The sequence below is a fragment of the Balaenoptera acutorostrata genome, chromosome 5 (genome assembly GCF_949987535.1).
Source record: "Balaenoptera acutorostrata chromosome 5, mBalAcu1.1, whole genome shotgun sequence".
In the NCBI taxonomy this organism is placed as follows: domain Eukaryota; kingdom Metazoa; phylum Chordata; class Mammalia; order Artiodactyla; family Balaenopteridae; genus Balaenoptera; species Balaenoptera acutorostrata.
The window spans coordinates 47,410,213-47,431,260 of NC_080068.1; the positions used below are offsets into that span (position 1 = coordinate 47,410,213).

At 36.4% G+C, this 21,048-nt stretch overlaps 1 protein-coding gene across 1 annotated transcript; it reads left to right on the top strand.

Moving 5' to 3' along the window:
* Positions 1–19,818: 19,818 nt before the first annotated feature.
* Positions 19,819–20,518, top strand: NAA11 (N-alpha-acetyltransferase 11, NatA catalytic subunit). The gene is given in 2 exon segments (XM_007198616.2): positions 19,819–20,319; positions 20,321–20,518. Coding segments are annotated over 2 exon segments (684 nt in total). The 5' UTR covers positions 19,819–19,833.
* Positions 20,519–21,048: the final 530 nt, after the last annotated feature.

Consider the following 21,048-nt stretch of genomic DNA (forward strand, 5'->3'; position numbering starts at 1 on the left):
ATATATTATCTTTATTAATTAGGATATTTTCCATTGCTTATATCAGAAAACTCAACCCCAAAAAGGAATGTTACAGTATTATTTGAATGAAAAGTCCATCAATAGCATCAGACAATAAGCCTTGATGCAGCATGAAAAATTATGTGACCAGAAACCTGTTTCTCTATTTGTCTCCTCTATCCCATCAGGTCTGTTTATGGCTGCTGCAGCAACCTAAACTGTGTCTCCTTGTTCAGCTCCATCAAGATCTGATTCAGAATAACCAGCAAAATACTTGAGATTAATGGATTGGTTAAGTTATGTCCATCTTGAAATCATTGTAGAGAGAAGGGTAAAATATGCTAATTAACTTCACAAAAGGAACTTGGAATGGAATTGATCTGATCCAAGTATGTAGTTGAGAATAAGGGGAGAATGATCTGTCAAAGCTAAGCATGTGGTATTTTTACCAGAAAAAAAAAAAAAGAGAGAGAGAGAGATAGAGAGACAGAAAGAGAGAGAGACAGAAAGAGAGAGAGACAGAAAGAGAGAGAAATATACCAGCTATCCAAAACAAAAACAAAAACAAAAAAATCCCAACTAATTTCTAAGAAAATATCCAAGAAAGAAATGAAAGAACACCTCTTAACCAAAGTGTGTTGATGTTCGTAGTCAGAAAAACATCAGGTTCAAACTGAAGAAACAGGGAATTAACCAGATGATAATGTTAAGATCTAGGAACTGGATGGGAGATGGATGGGAGCAAGTCAGCAGGAGAACAAGCAACTTTCTGGGCAATAGCTATGAACCATATTAGAACTGTTTTGGTTTATGATCAGAAGGTATTTGCTGTGTGGTGGGTGAAGGCAGGTTAAAGGTACAGAATCAGGAATTCATTACCTATATCTCTCCACAAGAAACTCCTATTCCCAACATCATCAGGTTTGTACTTCATTTAATCCTTCCTTTATCGACAGCCTGGCATCAGCAGGAGTGAGTAGTGAACTTAGACTCTTCTCCATTCATACTTTCTTGCCTTGTAATTCCTTTATTTCAAGGTCAGTTTCCCCCAATCTCTCCTCATGGAAGAGGTAACTACTTTGGGACAGTGGGGGTTTTTTTCTAGAAGTATCTACCAAGAATTGTGAAGGGTCTGAGATTTTACTGTACTTGCAATCTAACAAGTTAGCCTACTACAGTTTCATGAATGCTAGTAAAAGCGTCCTGGGTCAAAGATGAAGGATTTGTTTATTACTCGCAATAACAGCAGCAGTCATAGAACTATTATTTGTGCTGAGCTCCAGTTCCAACAGGGCCACAGAAAAAGGGCCAGATGATATCTGCATGTGCAGTGGGTTGCACCACAGAGAGGAACTCTGAGCTCAGAAAACCCAAATCTTTTACACGGGACAGTAAGCACGTATGCCCACTGCTCTGGAGAAAAATGTTATCTTCCGAGGCTATTCACTATGGAAACATTCTTTAAATAATGGTCCAGAACAAAAGCAGTCAGTTCCTCTGACCACAAGAGGTGAAGAAACATGAGAGAACCAAGAAGAATTTTCTCCCAATAATATCCAACTCCATTCTTCTAAGCAGTGAGTGTACCAAAAATTTTTTTCTAAGAGCCACAGACACCATTCAAGTTTCTGAGTGTTTGACAATCAACTTAGAAATAGAAATAAGAATGGAGTGGAAAATAAGACAGGATAGCTAGAATTATTGGGAAATTTCCTAGATCCTGTTGTTAAAATGCAAATAAATATCTCCAGAGGAATGTCATTATAAGAGCTATTAGCTTATAAACAACTATTGTAGATATTAAGTAAGTGTTCTGAATTTGTGAAGCATTTTTACAGTTACTGGTTTATTCTACCTATACAACAACGCTGCACAGCAGGCAAATATGCCATTTAACAGCAGAATAAAACTGAGACACAGAGAGGTTAAAGCAACTTGTTCAAATATAACCACAGAAGTTATATTTGAATCATTCAATTAAATAGTAACATCATTAGTACACAGCAATCACATTTGCCCCAGAATTACAAATATTTATATATCATTCAACCCTTAATAGATAAACATAAAACTATAAAAAATAATAGGTAAAACTTGAGTGTGAGATATAATTTTGTGAGGTTTTGGGGGGTTGTATTACAATAGCACTGCTTCAGAGTAGTGTAAAATATTCAAGTGATGGACCCTAGAGTTGTTATTCTGGAGTCTATTTCCTGTTTGATAAGAATATCCACAATGTTCTTGTTTAAATTCCCCAATAACTTTAGAAAAGATTACTGATATAAGCATTATTTTTCATAAGGGTGCTTCAAACTACCCCAATTAGAGACATTTTTTCAGTGAAGTAACATCTACTAATCTGCCAAATTGAAATCACTTTACAAATGAGGAGACTAATTCTGTTTTTATCATTTAACTATAGGATATTAATCATCTGATGAAACAGAAAGATTTAACAAAATGAGCATGTTCAAGCCATTTGGCAAATATCTGCTAAAGAGAGCAGATAAAAACTCTTCGGTGGAGGTGGGGAGATGATTTTTTTTAACCTGAAACAAAAGCCAATCACAAAATGTGTTGTATTTCTCTTTTATACCTGTAATACAGTAGCAGATCGTCAAAAAGGTTAAAGACAATGTCGGCCATGACTTCTTTCAGCTTTTGAGTGTGGCAACGTGTATTATTTGGCATAATGATGACACAGATCTGCATGTGTATGTCTTCAATAATTCATGTTGCAGCTTGTCTCACTGTGGGGACAGATGTCAGTGAAACCAGTGACAGCCGATCATGCTGATCCCACAGTGACACTGAACCTTGAGTACATGCCCACCAAGTCTGATTGGAGTGAGTAAAATATGGGCCAGAAAGTTTGGGTGTAGCTATTCATTTTGTAGCTACATGAATGTACATATTTTTATGTATGTATGTATAAAAAAATCTTACTTCCATATAATTTCCTAAAGATTTGGAAATATTTATAATTTGGACTAGTTATATGTGGAAACATTCCTACATTTGAATGTCGTATATATTAGATCATTTAAAATATACAGAGAAAATGTTACTGACAAAATTAATTATTTATTGTTATGTATAGAAATGTATATCTCCCCTACAGCTGATGTATAGAATTACCAATCTTTTTCTTTTTTTTAATAACAAATCCAATCACTTTTATTTTTATTTATTTATTTATTTTAATAAATTTATTTATTTATTTATTTTTGGCTGCTTTGGGTCTTTGCTGTGTGCGGGCTTTCTCTAGTTGCAGCGAGCAGGGCCCACTCCCCATTGAGATGTGTGGGCCTCTCATTGCAGTGGCTTCTCTTGTTGCGGAACATGGGCTCTAGGCACGCAGGTTTCAGTAGTTGTGGTGTGTGGGCTCAGTAGTTGTGGCTCACAGGCTCTAGAACACAGGCTCAGTAGTTGTGGCGCACAGGCTTAGCTGCTCGGCGGCATGTGGGATCTTCCCGGACCGGGGCTCGAACCTGTGTCCCCTGAATTGGCCGGCAGATTCCCAACCACTGCGCCACCAGGGAAGTCCCTAGAATTACCAGTCTTAATTAATCTTTCATTACTAATTCATGTATAGAATAAATTAATGTCACACATCCAGAAGATTAAACAAGCCTGATGTTTTGTTCTCAAAGACTTATCTTTGTTTCTTACAATGATTAGTATTTTCTTTTAACATTTGGCAGTAATCAAACAACTATCCTAGATACTCTAAGAAAAGTATAAATGTATATCTGTCAGTATCTATGAACATTAATTAGAATATAAAATATAGAACATTGGTTAGAATATAGAAACAGTCTCCCTGCCCAAAGTTAGTCTAATCCTAATGTCTTAATCCATAACAAGTTTCATAGCAAGGGAATAGAATAAGAGATGTAGCTGGAGCTGTGCAAGTCTATTGTTTTTACTAGTAGCAATAGTAGCTCGACATACTTACCTTCCATTTGTGCATAAAGAAATACAGAGTGAGCAGTTCCAAAGCCTTTTAAAAGTCAAAATATTGTGTCATATTTTTAGATCCCAAGATGAGCTCCATTTATCCATTTCTTGAATAACATTAGGGAAAAATGTCAAGCTCTACTTATAACCTGCAGAATCTTTGATTAACAACTAGAGGATACCATGTGTACGTTTGTATGTGTGGATAAATACGGGTGTGTGTGTATATATATTACATTTTGAAATATTCAACAGAACAAAACATTCATCTTTATGTTTTTTTGAGTAACACAATATGTTCTGCAATTTTTGACTTGCTCTTAGACGTATCACTTAGTTTTTAGAGTCATTATTCTTGGTAATTTTATTGTTTCAGAGAAGTTCCTGGCTTATTCCTAGTGACTTCTCTGATCTGTCCTCTCCCATCTAAGATCAGTACATTTAGGAAAAGGCATTGACTTTTCATTATGCCAGGATTAGACTATTTTCAAGATACACTTGAGTCAGGGAATGTCGTCATTTCTACCATGCATAGTGTTGCCTAACAGTGGGTACCATTTTTCTTTGGAGGTGCATTTACATAAACATTTCTAATCACAGCTCTGTAAAGAGACATGGTATGATAATTCATGACTTTTAGGTAATATGTCATATGAATCTTAACATATGGCATTACACTCTACAGTGGCAATCTTGGCTTCCAAAGGGACCTGGAAAACATCCAGTGAGATGAGAATAAGCCAAACTTGATAGAAAACCATATCGATGCTAATCCAGGTTTACACCTTTCATTCAGACTCAGAACTCTCCAGCAGATGGTTCAGTGTTGAAGCACTAATGTTAGCAAAATGTCAAAACTATTTTGCTAGACTCCCCAATTGTTCATACAGAGTATTTTTCAAGAGCTGGATATCAAAACAGTATTAATGAATGGTAGCACTAAGGTCTCTGATCTCAAGTCCAGGGTTTTGGTTTCAATTTCCAAAGATAATCTGGCTTTGCTCCCTTGGAATATAGCCAGTCAGCTTTTACAAAGAAAATCAAATTTCAGAAGTTTCTTCCCTGATTCTTTAGCCAACAGTGGCATAATCAAAGAAGACAAAGGAATGCAGACCATTTGGCAGATAGCATTATTAGTGCTGCTATATCAACTTAATCATCCAAACAAATGTCATGAAATAGAGGCTCTGAATCAAAATGTCTTATTCTAGGATTTGTAGACATAGAGAAAAAAAAAAACAAATGGGCTTCAGAGAGTCCATAAAGCATCTGAATTTAGAGGTGAATATGGATGTGGGTGTTCCTATGCATACTTTTCAGTGTGCACACATATTTACTGAATATGCAACGTGCATGAATGAATAGGTGTAACACTCATACTAGGATCAGCAATGGTTTCAGTATGTTACAGAAAGTCAGAATTACATTTATAAAACAAGAATAAATATGTTTGCCTCTAGACAAAAGCATATTCAAGCACTAATTGATCACTTAATGCCTATTAGGATATATGCTGTCTTTAATATATCTTTTTCTAATATTAAAAAGTGTCTTATGAAGTAGGAATTAAGAGCCCTGTTTTGCAGAACTCTAACCACAAATGTCTCAGAGAGAGGTTTATCTGGACCCTCCCAACGGGTAGCCTGGAATTAGCTTTCCTGACTCCAAATTCCACTCCTTTTATTTTACATCACTTTTACTCCTTTAATAATGGTTTCTACCTTAGTGTAAACAGACTACAATCCCGACAGCAAAAGATAGCGTCTATGATAACACAAGAAGGCGGATGAATGGATAAAAAAGTTGTGGGGTGTGTGTGTGTGTGTGTGTGTATATATATATATACACACACAATAGAATATTAGCCATAAAAAAGAATGAAATCTTGCAATTTGCAGCAACATGAATGTACCTGGAGGGTATTATGCTTAGTGAAATAAGTTAAGACAGAGAAAGACAAATACTGTATGTTTTCACTTACATGTGGAATCTAAAAAGCAAAACAAATGAACAAACATAACAATACAGAAACTGACTCACAGAGAACATAGTAGTGGTTGCCAGAGGGAAGGGCAGCGGGGGATGGGAGAAATAGGTGAAGGGGGTTAAGAGGCACAAACTACCAGTTAGATAATAAATAAGTCACAGGGAAGTAATGTACAGCACAGGCAATATAGTCAATAGCATTGGGGTCACTTTGTATGATGCGTGATCTGTAAAAATATTAAATCACTCTTTTACAACTGAAACTAATATAATGTTGTAAGTCAACTCTACTTCAATTTTTTAAAAAAAGACATACGAGTAGGAGACCACTTTCAGGTAACATTCCTTCTCTCAGAATTTCTTTATGGAAGTCTAGAGTATACCGTTACTATTATCTTCAAGATGTATTTTCCTTTGCAAACTTCTTGTAGCAGCCACTATAGTATTAAATCAATCGGCATAAATTGATAAAACAGCAATGAGACTTCCCATCACATCTGTTTGAGTCCTGACCATTAGCCCAAGGCAAAGCACGTGGGCACTCCACCTGGGAGCCAGTTCATACCAGGACAGCTATTTGTCATGTTCTTCCGTGAATGCGCTTCTGGTAGTGAGGCCACTGGTAGAAAGATTCATGTTTAGCCCCTAAGAGGCTAGGCCAGATCAGAACTGAATAATGATCAGTAAAAATGGACCTGAGAGGTTTAAGACAGCTGAAAAGATATGTCATGCTCAGATTAGGTCAAGCCATTCAGGACTAACCCTGTAAAGAGGACCTGAATCAGTAGGTGCCACTGGTATGTCATTGCTTATAGGATTGTCAGGTTGGACTAAACAACATTGTTCCAATGATATAACTCTTAAAAAGTGACTGCTTATAGGTTTTCCTCACTTCCAAACCCTAATTTTGCTCTTCTCACTATGTCTTTTATGATTAACCATGGTTTTATTTTCATTTTTGCTCACTATCAATTTCATTGCTGAAGACTGTCCATATTTCTTTAATGTGGTGACAAGAATTCTTTGCTGAAGCTAAAAAAAAAAACCACAAAAAAAACAAACAAGAATGAAACAAGCTAAGAGAATAACACTGTATTCCATTTTTCCATTCAAAATATGTTACAAAACAGCTTTCAGTTTAAAAAATTTTGACAGTGTATATCCAATTTTTCAACTAACAGATGCACATACATAAAATTATATGATTGAAATTCAGTGTCAGGGGCTTTAGTCATTTAGTTTGGGCAAATTCAATGTACTGGTTCATAATATAACTCTTGAAATATCTATTTAATAATGAGAGAGTGGAGTTCCTATGAAATAGTGATATGGAAGTGCATTTAAAAAGTGTATTTATAGTGCATTTAAAAAGGATATTTTTTGTGAATATTTTAAAAAAGAAATTACTATGTTTTATTTTTAAATGAAAAGTGATTTTCTTTCTTTTTTTTTTTAAGAAATCAATTCATAAGGAGATTGAGTGAGCAATACGTGGCTATTCAATGAAAGAAGAAACCAAGCCATGTCTTTGGACTCCTAGTTCAGAGTTCTTCGTGATAACTTGCAAACACCTGCTTATATTAGCTTAGACTTTCTCGCTTGTGTAATGACAATAAAGTGAATGACATCTGTTTTATTCCGTTCAGGCTGCTATAACAGAATAACATAGGATGGGTGGCTCAAACAGCAAACATTTATTTCTCACAGTTCTGCAGGCTGAGAAGTCTAAAATCAATGTGCCAGCAGATTCAGTATCTGGTGAGGGTCATCTTTTTGGTTTGCGGAGAGCTACCTTCTCACAGTGTCCTCACATGGTAGAGAGAGAGAGAGAGAGAGAAAGAGGTTTCTCTGCTCTCTTCTTATAAGGACACTAATTCCATCATGAGGATTCTACCCTCATTCTCTCATCAAACCTAGTTACTTCCTGAAGGCCTCACCTCCAAATACCATCATACTGGGGGTTAGGGTTTTGTGGGGAGACATTTAGTCCATAGCAGTAAAGTGAGTGTCATCTAATATATTGTTCTCCAGATAGTACCAAATATCTGTCTAAAATATTTTCAAGATAGAGGTGGGTTATGATAATTCTAGGACGGAAATGCAATCCTCCTACAGGGAAACATAGGCTTTCCATTGTTCTTACAAATTTAGTGGGATAATTGAGTGTGCGCCACAGAAGCCAAAGACTTTTATGCTTTAATTGACAGAAATACCATATATATCATTTATATAATAACTAAGATCATCCCAAAAGACAGCAATTTGGGAAATCCAGATTCCTTCAGTATAGTGCAGTAATGAAGCACCCAGAATCAGATGAGCTGGGTCTGAGCTTCATTATCTGAGCTCCAACACTGACTGGGTAACCTTAGGCAAATTACTTGGTCTTTCTCTGTCCAGTTCAGCAATCTATAAAACAGAGATAATCACAGGATTTATCTCCAGAGTAAGGATTATATGAGATAACCAAGTAAAGAGCTTAGCACAGCGACAGTGGTAAGTGCTCAATAGATGCTACTATGTATTGCTATTTAGATATGGTGATTCCGTCTAACCCAGGAGGCTCGATTTTTAAAATGTGCCAGGGTTAGCTAAGATTCCAGTATCTTGACTGGTAGCAGGCATTGTTATTTTTAAGGATCCGTTGACCTTAGGGAAATGTGTTTTCCTTACAGACCCAATACAACCGCTAACAAATATTACACATGTAATATTTTAAAAGAAAATATATTTTACCTTTAGCTGGACCTTTTGTTCAAGACAAGACTCTTATCAGAAACAATAGCTTTGTTATAAGACATTTTATTCTAGGAATGGTGGTTTTGAATATTCAGCAGGGCTCCAGGCTAGTGATTTTGTGGTTAGGTTTCCTATCTTCCAGGAAGCCCTTGACAAAGGTCACAAACAATTTGCTCGTTCCTCTTATTAAAATAAAGATGGAAAGCATTGGTGATAACTCTGCCCAGCAGCTAACTTCATCATCTGTAGCGGTTTCAACATATGCTTGTGAGATAATGAAAAGTATAGCATTAAACACAGTGGCAGATTGAATCTTGTTTCAGGGTAAATATAGTAAGTCATTTTTTTCCCTCTCCATTTCCTCAGAACCTGTTTAGCATTAGACTGTTAATATCATCCCTGATACATGACAAAACCATTGCATAATATACTGCATTTCAGACCAACCTCCACATAAAAGTGAGCAACGGAAAACTATGAACATTAATCGAGCATTCAAAATAATGAAGTGCCTCATGCCAGCCCTCTTTAAAAGTCTTCCACTCTTATAGTTTTGTAGGAATAAACAGTTTTATAAATCTGACACGCTTTTCTGGTTCCATTTAGTGTTATGAAAATGTCATTTTTCTGAGGTACCGTGAATATTAAAAGTTTTTAAAGATATATTTTATAGCCAATAGTAAAAATATTCTATGCAATCTTTATGACATAATCTTTTTTTAAAGCAAGTTTTGAATCTAAAAAACAAGTTTATCAATATTGGGAAGGAAGGATTATTGACACTTTAATCTTCAAGGACTAGGAAAATACATATAATGATTTTGGGCAGCAAATATTTTGTTATGGTAAATATTTGCCTGGGGGAATTACAGCTATTTGAAGACTATATTTTTTATTCAAAAATAATTAAAAATTACCAATAAAAAATATGTAACCATTGACTTCAAAGAAAAATCTAATAGATTAACAATGGTTCAATTTGTGCTTGTGTTGAGGAGCATATCTCAGGAAAATTCTTTATACACACAATTCCAAAAAATATCTCATATTAAATTAAAATATGATTTAAGAATGAAGGTATTTACTCATTATATTACGATAAAAACTGAATTAGGAGCTGACATTTTACTGATAATTATCCTTTGGTTGGTGACTCTAGTAAAACCTGAGTTTTTCCTGCTTTGACATCACAGTTTTTATCCCCACTTCATATGCCTTGCTACCAGATGTTGAACATGCTGCCTCTCTTTAGTTGTTTCCATTACAGCAGAGGTCAGTCTAAGTTCTTCACTCTGGGTTCTCCCACCTATGCTGTTACCATCATATTCCCCTTTCAAAAGTGACGTTAGGAAAATCATCTTCCCTCTATTGCCTCTGGTTTACGGAAGCAATAAATGGCTCAGCTGCAACCATTGCTTCAGGATCTAATTAAACAAGGAATTGCAGATGCTGTGGATTTTTTTGTTTTTTTTCCTAATGATACAAGCAACTGCACGGAGCACATATGTTCCTTTTCTGTTCTTTGACAAAGACTACAGAGAACCTGAACTTGCAACAAGCATGGGATGTGGTATGTTCTCAAGTGTTATTCAAGGTCACATGTTTTTAGAAGTAAAAATAGCAACAATTAACCAAGTGACTCTATGTAATGTAGCCTGAGATTTAATGTTCTTTATTATTGAAAGCTTGAAATTTATCATATGGGTATATTTAGCCCCAATCCACTTTGGATTATGCCTATACGGTCTTTCTTCAGAGCATTCTCCACATGTTTATTTCAGACAATTTTACATTTATCTTTTAATTGTATATTTTTAATAAACTGAAGTATATATGCAACATATATTAAAGCCTTAAAGAATAATACCAAGCAAACACTTGTGAACCCACCACCCCATCTAACAATGATAACATTAGAAATACCATTGACATCTCTTTTTTTTAAGTATTAACACATTCAATTCAAAATACTGCCCAATTGCCCTTGTAATTTCTTCTTTGACCCATAAGATATTTAGAAATATGCTGTATAGTTTCCAAATATTTGGTTATTTTCCAGTATCTTTTGTTATTTATTTCTGACTTAATTCCATTGTGGTCAGAAATGGAATTGTATAATTTAAATATTCTTAAATGTATTGAGTTGTTTTATGAACCGGAATATGGTTTATTTTGGTAACTGTACCATGTGCACTATAGATTCTGCTATTTGGGGATAAATTGTGCCATAAGTTCAATTAGATAGAGTTGGTTGATAGCGCTGTTCACGTGTTCTATATATTTAGTGATTTGCTGTCTATATGTTTTATCAGTTACTAGAGCAAGACAGTGAAATCTTCAGCTATAATTGAGAACTATTTCTGTTCTATCAGTTTTTGCTTCATGTATTTTGAAGCTCTGTTATTAGTTGCATAAACCTTTGGAATTGTTCTATCCTGTTGTCCTGTTGATGAATTGATCTTTTATCATCATGAAATGACCCTCTTTATCTCTGATAAGTAGTTTTGGTATCTAGTAGGTCATGTTCCCACATATTTTTCTTTCTCTTCAGTGGTATCTTGGTTATTCTGAATCTCTTCATCTTTCATATACATTTAACAATCATCTTGTCGAATTCCTCAAAGTCCCTATTGAGGTTTTGTTAGAATACCCTTGAAATTTTACATCAGTTTGTGAAGACAAGGACAAGGATAAAGGACACCCACCCAAAACATATAGTAAGCATCATATTCAATGGCTAAGCATTAAAAGCTTTACCTCTAAAATCATAAAGAAAAGATAATGTTTATTATTTCTTCTATTCAACATCATATGGAGGACCTACCCAGCTCAATAAGATATGAAAAGGCAATACAAAACAGAAGGATTGAAAAGGGGGAAAAGTTGTCATTATTAGTTAAATGACACATTTGTCCACATAGAAAAATTTTTAAAACCTACAAACAAATTACTAAAAACAATAAGATAATCTAGTGAGTTCACTGAATATGATTAATACATAAAAGTTTTTAGCAAGAAAGATTTAGTAAATGTAATTTAAAAATTATAATATGAGTGATCTAGGAATAAGTCTAACAAATGATGGACAAGACTTTAATAAAGAAAATTATAAAAATTAATTGAAATATAAATTCTAATTGTTACTGAACATGCATAGAAGAGAAACTCTCTTAATGGTGGCTGCATAGATTAAAACCATTTTGAAACAATTCAGCCAAACTTAGAAGAGTTAGAAAACATATAAAGAACTTCTACAATTACAAGAAAATAAACAGGAGACATATTCAAGATTATTCATTTACGGAATTGTTTATGTGGTAGGCAGAATTCTAAAATGGCTCCCAAGATTTCCACTCTCTGGTATCCTGTATAATGCCCTCACCTTAAGTGTGAGCAGAACTTGTGAATATGATGAGATATAACCTCCATGATTATGTTACATTATATGACAGAGTGGATTTCACAGAAGTAATTAAGGTCTCTGATTAGTTGACTTTGAGTTAATCCAAATGAATGTCACTCTCGGTGGGCCTGACCTAATCAGGGAGCCTTGAAAAGAGGTAGAAAAGATTCAAAACTAAAGATATTACTTTTGCTGGCCTTGAATAAGCAAAATGCCATGTTGTGCAACAGTTCACATGCCAGGGAAAGGTGGGTGGACCCTGAAGCTGAGAAAGGTCTGCAGTTGCCAGACAGCAAGGAATTGGAGACCTCGGGCTAACAACTACAAAGGACTAAATTCTACCAACAACTGAACTAAACCTGGGAGAGGACAGTGGGCCTCTGAGGCGACTGCAGCCCTGACCAACATCTTTATTTTTGCTTTAAGAGATCCTAAGCAAAGAAAACCAGCTGAGCCAGGCTGCACCAAGACTCCAGACCCACAAAACTATAACAAAATTGTGCTGTTTTAAGTCTTTAAGTTTGTGGTCATTTGTTATGCAGCAATAGAAAAATAACACAGTTTGTAATAGCAAAAAACAACAAAAAAAACCTTGAAATAACCCAAATCTCCATGGGTGGCAAATGAATTAATAAATTAATTCTTTGCAGTCATGCAATGTTACACTAGACTATGATAAAATTAAATAAAATAGACCAACATGGATGAGTCTCAAAAGCTTGCTGAGCAAAACAATTGCAAATCGCAAGCATACACACTATGACTTTACTTATATAATTATTAAAATAGGAAAAGTCAAATAATAGGTCATTTAAGGACAGATATTGATGAGGAATGGTTAATACTGTACAAGTCAAGGTTGAGATCACCTCTGGGGGAGGAAGATATTTGAGAGGGTTATAAAAGTGGTTTCAAAGGTATTGGCGTTAGCCTATTTCTTAGGTTCAGCGGTGAGTACATGAGTGCTTATTTTACTATCTATCAAACTCTGCAGGTAAGTTATAAACACCCTTTTATAATGGAAGATGTACTTCACCATTATGAGTACATAATCCTGTAAAAAGGTCCCCAAATTCCAGAAAGTTAATCTCTTGTCTTCCTAGATTAGAAATTGAATAATAAGTTCATCAAGTGGAAAAAAAATTATGTATGGCTCTCCAACTGCATTTAAATACAGCAACAGCAGTAACAGCCATGGCTGTAGTCATCTCTTCAACCTAATTAGTGATGGCAGTTGAGGCAGATTAGCAAAGTGAGCCAGGAGACTAGTGACCCAGGTGTCGTCTTTCTTCTGTGTTGTGTGCTTTGCATGTTCAATCTGTGCTGTGTTGGGGAAGTGAAGCCGAGAGAAAACCCAAGTGCTAACAACAGTGAGAGAGAAAGACACAGAGGCAGAAAACTGAGGGAGAGAAAAATTTTAAATATGCTTCACATTTCTTGAATTAATTTAAAAAGTGAATCATAAACCAGTGTTTAACTTACAACTTGACTGTGGATGAATTATTTATCCAGTTGAAACACACAACCTATGTTCATAACATGGAGCTGTTTTGATTACACATCTTGAATGGTGAATCCGGGAAATTACTGTACTAAGGGTCCTGAGAAACTCCATCAAACCTGAACTCATGATTTTTCCAGATGAAATAGTGGAAAGTAAGTCAGTTCTCTGTTTTTACACTAGTTTTTCCAAATCTAATTATGCTTCTCCAAAGCTAGTCCTGAATTTGATGACCACAATAGCTAAAGCCAATTATTTGACCTAGAGCTATGACGGGAACTACACTTTGCAGTAAGACTTTGTACAGACGTACCCATGTCTCTTGCACACTCATCACTTATAACAAATTGATGCTAAATCAGGTTTCACAAAGTGTTAATTCTCATAATCAGTTAGAATCACTGTGTATCCCTAAATTATTGGACACTTCTAACACATTCTACTTTGTGAATTAATTGTAACCTAGAGCTACAGAAATGGTTGTAAACAGGGTGGTACTGTTTATATGTTACTCTTGTGGCTTGAGAAAGATAGCAAATTGTTTGCTACAAAGACTTTTCACTAACACTGAGGAAAAGAGAATCCACCAGTTTTCCCCTTTTGGTGCAAACATTTTAATAGTTATTGCCGTTAGGTTAGAAGAAGTGATTTTCATTTAGTGAATTTCAACTTCATATCACAGTATCATGTCACCACATCATCCCTCTCCTCTTTGATTCCCACCAGCCCACTCCAACAACAGCCACATTCATCTGTGCTAGACTAACAGTCACAGAACTTTAGAACTAGAAAAGATTCAAGATATCATGTGGTTCAACCCAACGAGAAAACTACATTTGGCATGGTTGTTAAATGAAATTTCTTTTTGAAAGAAACACTAGAAAAACAAAACTGACTTCTCCCCATAGACAATTACTGAGAAGGTTTATTAGCTCCTTGAGTTTGAGAAAGAAGTCACTCTTTAAGTGAGTGGCTGAATTCTGCGCACGAACACACACACAAAATAATAATTAAATCAGCTACTTTCAAAGTGACAGGACCATGCAGCATGGAGATTATAAAGCAACAGCATTTATAAATGTTGGCAACTAGTGGCACACCAGGAAACCAAAAGCAATTTATGTAGGAATTTGGCATCCTCAGTTCTCTCTAAAATTCCATGACTAATTTCTCAAGTAGCTTTATTTCTCTCACTTAATCACTCTACTTCTTACTTCACAATACGATGAGAGCATTTGGTTGCATCCAATGCTCCAAAGAGATCATGGAATAAAATGTGTCACTGCGGTTTTTAAAAAGGCTGATTCTGTAACTAACAATGGAACAAATTACAAGATTTAAATGGGAAAATGTGAGATAAATTAGTTTTTCCTCTTGTGTCCTTTCAAAACCTAGAGACTATTGTTCCCTTGCTTTTTTGTCATTCCAGTACTACTTTTCTTAATCTAGTTATTTTGAAACGTATTCATAATGTCTGCCATTCTGCGTCTGCTATATTTCCTTCACCTTGCCCCAAATTTTTGTTCTCATCAAGTATATTTATCAGTCAGCACTTTCAGGGCTTCAAGATAACTTCTTCCATTAAAAAAAATTTATATTTGATAATAATAATAGTCCTTTGCATGAAGCTCTTATATACATTATCCCATTTCATTCTCAAAACAAAGTAGCAGGGTTAATATTTAGATTTCTATCCTCTAGAGGAGAAAAGAAAAATCCCCCAAAAGATAAGTGGTCTGCCCAAGATCACAGCTAAATAAATATTTGAACCAAGAATGGAAGTCAAACTTCTTTTCACTACGCCCAGCATGATTTCTTAAAGAGCTCTTCTCTTCAGATGAATCAGCTAGTCTCTGGTCATCACTCCTTCTCTATTGCCATCTTCATTCCTACTTCTATTTCCATGCAATGATGTTTAGGAGCTTGCATACAAATTGCTTCTGACACAATACTAACTACAAGTGACTTCTGACAATCTCCAAAACCCTTATAGTGCTTGACTTCCTATTGGTACTTAGAAACAACTGGGACACTTACATGGTAATAATATGGAACTGATGGAACAGGTTTCTGGTACCTCTGTCAGCAGGAATTCAATTAGTCTAAAGAGGTCTTCCCTTCTCATACCTGAGAACAATGAATCCATGACTGTCTCTGAATATTTTGTCTTATTATCATTCTAAGTGTCTGCAGTATTTATGTTCTGTATGTCAGACCGAGAAAAATAACATAAAATTTTAATTTACATTAAAAACATAGTCAATTACTATAATTTCTATCAGTCAGGGACCTGCTAGCAAACCCCTCCAGGTAATTTAAATTGAGGAAATTTAATACATGGGTAATGACTGATGGAAGAGCTGAGAAGCCAACAGGGGATGGTGAAGCAACCAAAAGATTAGCAATGGCAAGAAACCACTACCACTTCTAGGGCTGGAGGGACAAAGGAGAAAGTCTTATTACCAGAGACTAGAAGCCAAGATTACCGGGTGGGAAAGCAGAGGCTGTCTAGTGGGGAGCTAAAAGCACAGTGGAAACCAGCCACTGCAGGAAGATGCCACCCAAGGATAAGCTAGTAGGGGAGAAATACCCTGGCTTCTCCCATTCCTCCTCTCTCCCATCTCCCTTCCCCTACCCCTCCCGGGCCTCCTATGGAGCAAATCTACCTGGAAGCTAGTTGGAAAGTAAGTCTGAGACACATAGTTTATGGGTGAGGAGTCGAAAATGAATATTAGTACAATAGACAATGACCAACTCACTTCCCAGGCATAAAAGAGAAATCTAGAGCTGTAAACTGATTGCTAAATTATGTTCAATTTACTTTTCTTTTATATAATGAAAATGATCTGCACATCTCTGAGTAGCCTAGACATTATAGCACTTGGTACATAATGTAGTTGGTTAGGGAAAATAATGCTAAGTATAGAAAGTGATGCAGCATAAGTACCATCATATTTTCTCATTACACACTTTAGCAACAATAATGGATATCATTACATAAAAATATGTACTATAATCATACAATTTATTTGGACTGCCTAAGGAAAGGATTTGCTTAGCCTGTCTTAATATATTTATACCTCTAATTACATATCCATTATATAAGCATCCATTCAAGACCTACTATGAGGCATACAATTTGCTAGTCCTTAGGGAAAAAAACTATTTTCATAAGACAGGGTCATATACTCAAGAACCAAAGAAGATAGGAATTAAGAATAAAGTAAATGAAACACATAAAACATAGATATGATTGAGAGGAGCACACAAATAAGAAAGTAATTCATTTTTCCAGGGGGATAGGAGCCAAAAAAGACTACATAAAAAAGAGGATATTTGAACCACATCTGAAAAGATAAGGAAGAATCAAAGCAAATGCTATGTTTCTCTGAAGCTTTCCCAGGCTCTTCTCCCATACACACAATGATCATTACAAGCATTGCTTACATATCACATTCTGGATCAATTACAATGCTGAATCATCCACTTACTTCAAGAACATGTTTAAAAAGAATCCCTCACATTTCTATCCACTAGACATTGCAAGAAACCTAGCAGAGATGTTATTAATTTTAAAGATCTTCCAGCATTGCATGCTATGGTGTTACCTTCTTTTTCTGTCATTCCCAATACTGTCCCCTTGCTATCCTGATCCTGCTTGCTATATACTACTGAATATTTTATAGCAGTGGATCTTTGTTCTAATTTGTTTTCTTTTCCAGTACAACCCAGAACAGAATCAAACAAACAAAACTTACTGACTAATAGGGTGACTCTTTTTCCCAAATTTGTACAGGCCCAAGGATCTTCTTCATCTTGCTTTCATGGCCTATGGAATGAAAAAGGTAAACAAAAGTGATGACAACATAAATGACAGATACATAATTGATATGTGAGTTTTGAATTTTTCTAAGTTGGTCTATTTTGTCACACCTGCCTCATTTGTCAAGCCTACACTTTAGGAAGTCCAGTAAAGATACACTGTTCTATAGAAGACCACAATGAACTCAGATTCTGATAGTCCATGTTTTTTAAAGAAGAACCTATAATAGAAGAACCAAATGACTTTCTGGATTAAGCTTTTAGAGTCATGTCATCTCAAAACATATATCCTTGCCCATGGAGTGACGTTTAACATAAAACAGAAATTTCTGAATGGAAATAATACTGGCAAATAACTTTTTTAATGTATAGAGTCAATCAAAACATCAAGGATATAAAGTCTTATCTTAAATCTTAAAAACTTATTAATGAAAACACAACTAAGTGTTAAATTACAACAAAAAAATAGTGGCTTTTCAAGCTATGTTACACAAATCACATGGCTGTAGACTACTTCAGCTAGTAAAGGAGTGTGTAACCTTATTGGAAAGAATGCTGCACACATTTTCTACATGAGTTAGAGTATAACCATGACATAGCTAATGATACAAGAAAAGAGACTATCTAATCACAACAGAATTAATTTTGGTGTTTGAGTTTCCAGGTAATGATATGACAGGAAATGGGAAAGGAAGACTATATAAGATACATAGATAATTCTAAGGCTTACAGTCAGGTTACTTGCAAGTGGTACTAATAAAATATGACTTCTTTGCACTATTAAAGAAATACCACATATCTTGCTATATCAAGGTGGTATACAATTTTTGCAATGTATCTAGAAATGCAATTTAGGGTTTATGACAAAGGCAAGAATGCAATACAGTGGAGGAAAGGTGATTTTTTTCAGTAAATGGTGCTAGATGGTTAGAATATCCATGAAAGCAAAAACAGCTGAACCTCTACCTCACAGCATACACAAAAATAAATTCCAACAGATTGCATATGTAAATATAAAATGTAAAACAATAAAGGTTTCTGGAGAAAACATAGAAGAATGTCTCTGTGACCTTGGAGTTAGCAAAGATTTCTTAAACAGGACACAAAAAAGCATTAACCTTGAAATGTAAAAAAGTGGACAATTGGACTATGTTAAAATTCCCACTTGGTGTCAGAAATAACCATTAAGAGAATGAAAATCAACCAGTAAGGGAGGATGCTATTCACTATAAATATATCTGACAGAGGAGTCATATTCAGAATATATATTTTAAAAACTCTTAAATATCAATGAGAAAAATACACACAACCCAATAGAAAAATGAACAAAAGACTTGAACAACCACTTCATAAAAAAAGAATTTAGAATGGCTAATAAGCATGTAAAAAAGGTGCTCAACTTCTTTAGAGACATGCAAAATAAAACCACAATATAATACTACCATTCTCCTCCACCTTGGCTAAAATGAAAAAGATGAGAAATACCAAATGTTGATGAAAATGTGCAGCAACCATTTTGGAAAATAGCTTGACAGTATTTACGTAAAAGTTGAATATTACGTTATGTTTTGACCCAGTAATTCTAATCCTAGATAAATATGCATGGGTCAACAAAAACATGCTCCAGAACGTTTCGCTACACTATTCCTACTATTCCTAAATTAAAAATAATACAAATGGCCAACAACAGTTGAATGGGTGAATAAGTTGTGATATGTTTAGGCAATGGAATATCAAACAGGAAAGAGTATAAAGAATTCCCAACTACACACAACAAGGTAGCTGAAACAAGTATGGAGTGGGAAAAAAAAAAAAAGACACAAAAACAGTGTATGCATTATGATTCCATGTATATAAAGGCTGTTAGAAATCTAGGTCACAGTTACTCTTGGGACATGAGGCAAGGAGGACTGGAAGGGGGCATCAAGGGGGGGCTTCTGGGGTCCTCGCAGTGTTCTAGTTCTTGCTCTAAACTCCGGTTACATGGGTTTATACAGTTCGTGAACATGTACACAGATGTATCCAAATTAAAAAGTTACAATTGAAACAAAAGAATAATGACGACAATGGATCAAACATTGTATTAAAACCATTGAAAGCATAATGAACTCCACTGCCCCACCCCCTCAGCCATGCATGCACACACGCACAATGAAGTGAAAACCTCATTGGCTGGGACTAGGGGGACACTTCTGGAAGCAGTATCTTAGCACCGCCCCTTCCGTCTGCTGGTTATCCTGCCTTCACGCCATCCAGCCTCCACGCCATCCAGCCTCCATGCCATCCAGCCTCCACGCCATCCGGCCTCGCAGCTTCGGCCCCCCTGGACTCAAGCCCCCGAGGCAAACAGTGTCCCTTGTGCTTGGCGGTACCCTCTCTCCCAGTCTCCGCCGTCAGAGCCGGCTCGCTACCCGCCGCCGTTATGAACATCCGCAGTGCTCGGCCAGACGACCTGATGAACCTGCAACCCTGCAACCTCCTTTGCCTTCCAGAGAACTACCAGATGAAATACTATTTCTACCATGGCCTTTCCTGGCCCCAGCTCTCTTACATCGCTGAGGATGAGGACGGGAAGACTGTGGGCTACGTCCTGGCCAAAACGGAGGAGGACCCAGATGATGGCCCCCACGGCTCCCTGGCTGTGAAGCGTTCACACCAGCGCCTCGGCCTGGCCCAGAAGCTGATGGGCCAGGCCTCCAGGGTCATGATAGAGAACTTTAATGCCAAGTACGTGTCCCTGCATGTCAGGAAGAGTAACTGGGCAGCCTTGCACCTCTATTCTAACGCTCTCAACTTTCAGGTTAGTGAGGTGGAACCCAAATACTATGCAGATGGAGAAGATGCTTATGCTATGAAGCCGGGTCTGTCGCAGATGGCAGATTAGCTGACGAGGCAGCTGGAGCTGAAGGAGAAGGGCAGGTTATGTTGTGCTGGGCTCCAGGGAGAACCAGGAGGTCCAGAGCAGCACATTTCCTGGTTCCGAAGAGGCCTGTCAAGAGAAGAACCTGGCCACTGATGATAGTGACAGTGACAGCAAGGAACCCAGCGAGTCCACGGAAAGCCCCCGTGCCCAGGACAGCTCAGAAGACTCAGACTCCACCTCCTAGAGCCTGCTTAAGGTACGTATTCTCTCTTCCCTGACCCAGTCCCTATCTCCCCTAAATTCCTGCACCATACCTGGGTCAGCCCAGTCCCATCCCATTCTAGCCCTGATGGGTTTCACTGTGAAAACCACATGTTGACCTTGGGGAGGAGTGTAGAGTGGGTTGGGGGAAACTCATTGCTCACTATTGGAAGTTAATAGGACTCCATGCTGAAAGTAGATTACATTCAGTAAAAGAAACAAGCATTTATCCTGCCTTTTCGGTATGAATTGTATTTCCGGGTATCCACATAGTCAATGAAAGAAATTTCTTCTTTATAGAATGACAGCTAATAAAGACAGAAAGAATGACAGAATTATAAAATCGCCATTTTGCAACTCTTGAAATAATAGATCTAGCCAATTGTCGTCAATGACTAATACCATTAGGTGAAAGTTGGAGCAGTTTGCAATGATGGATGATGGATCAGACTGGCAACTGTTGAAGTCACTGGTCAAGTGTAACATCACTATGAAAGAGAGAAATATTATGTG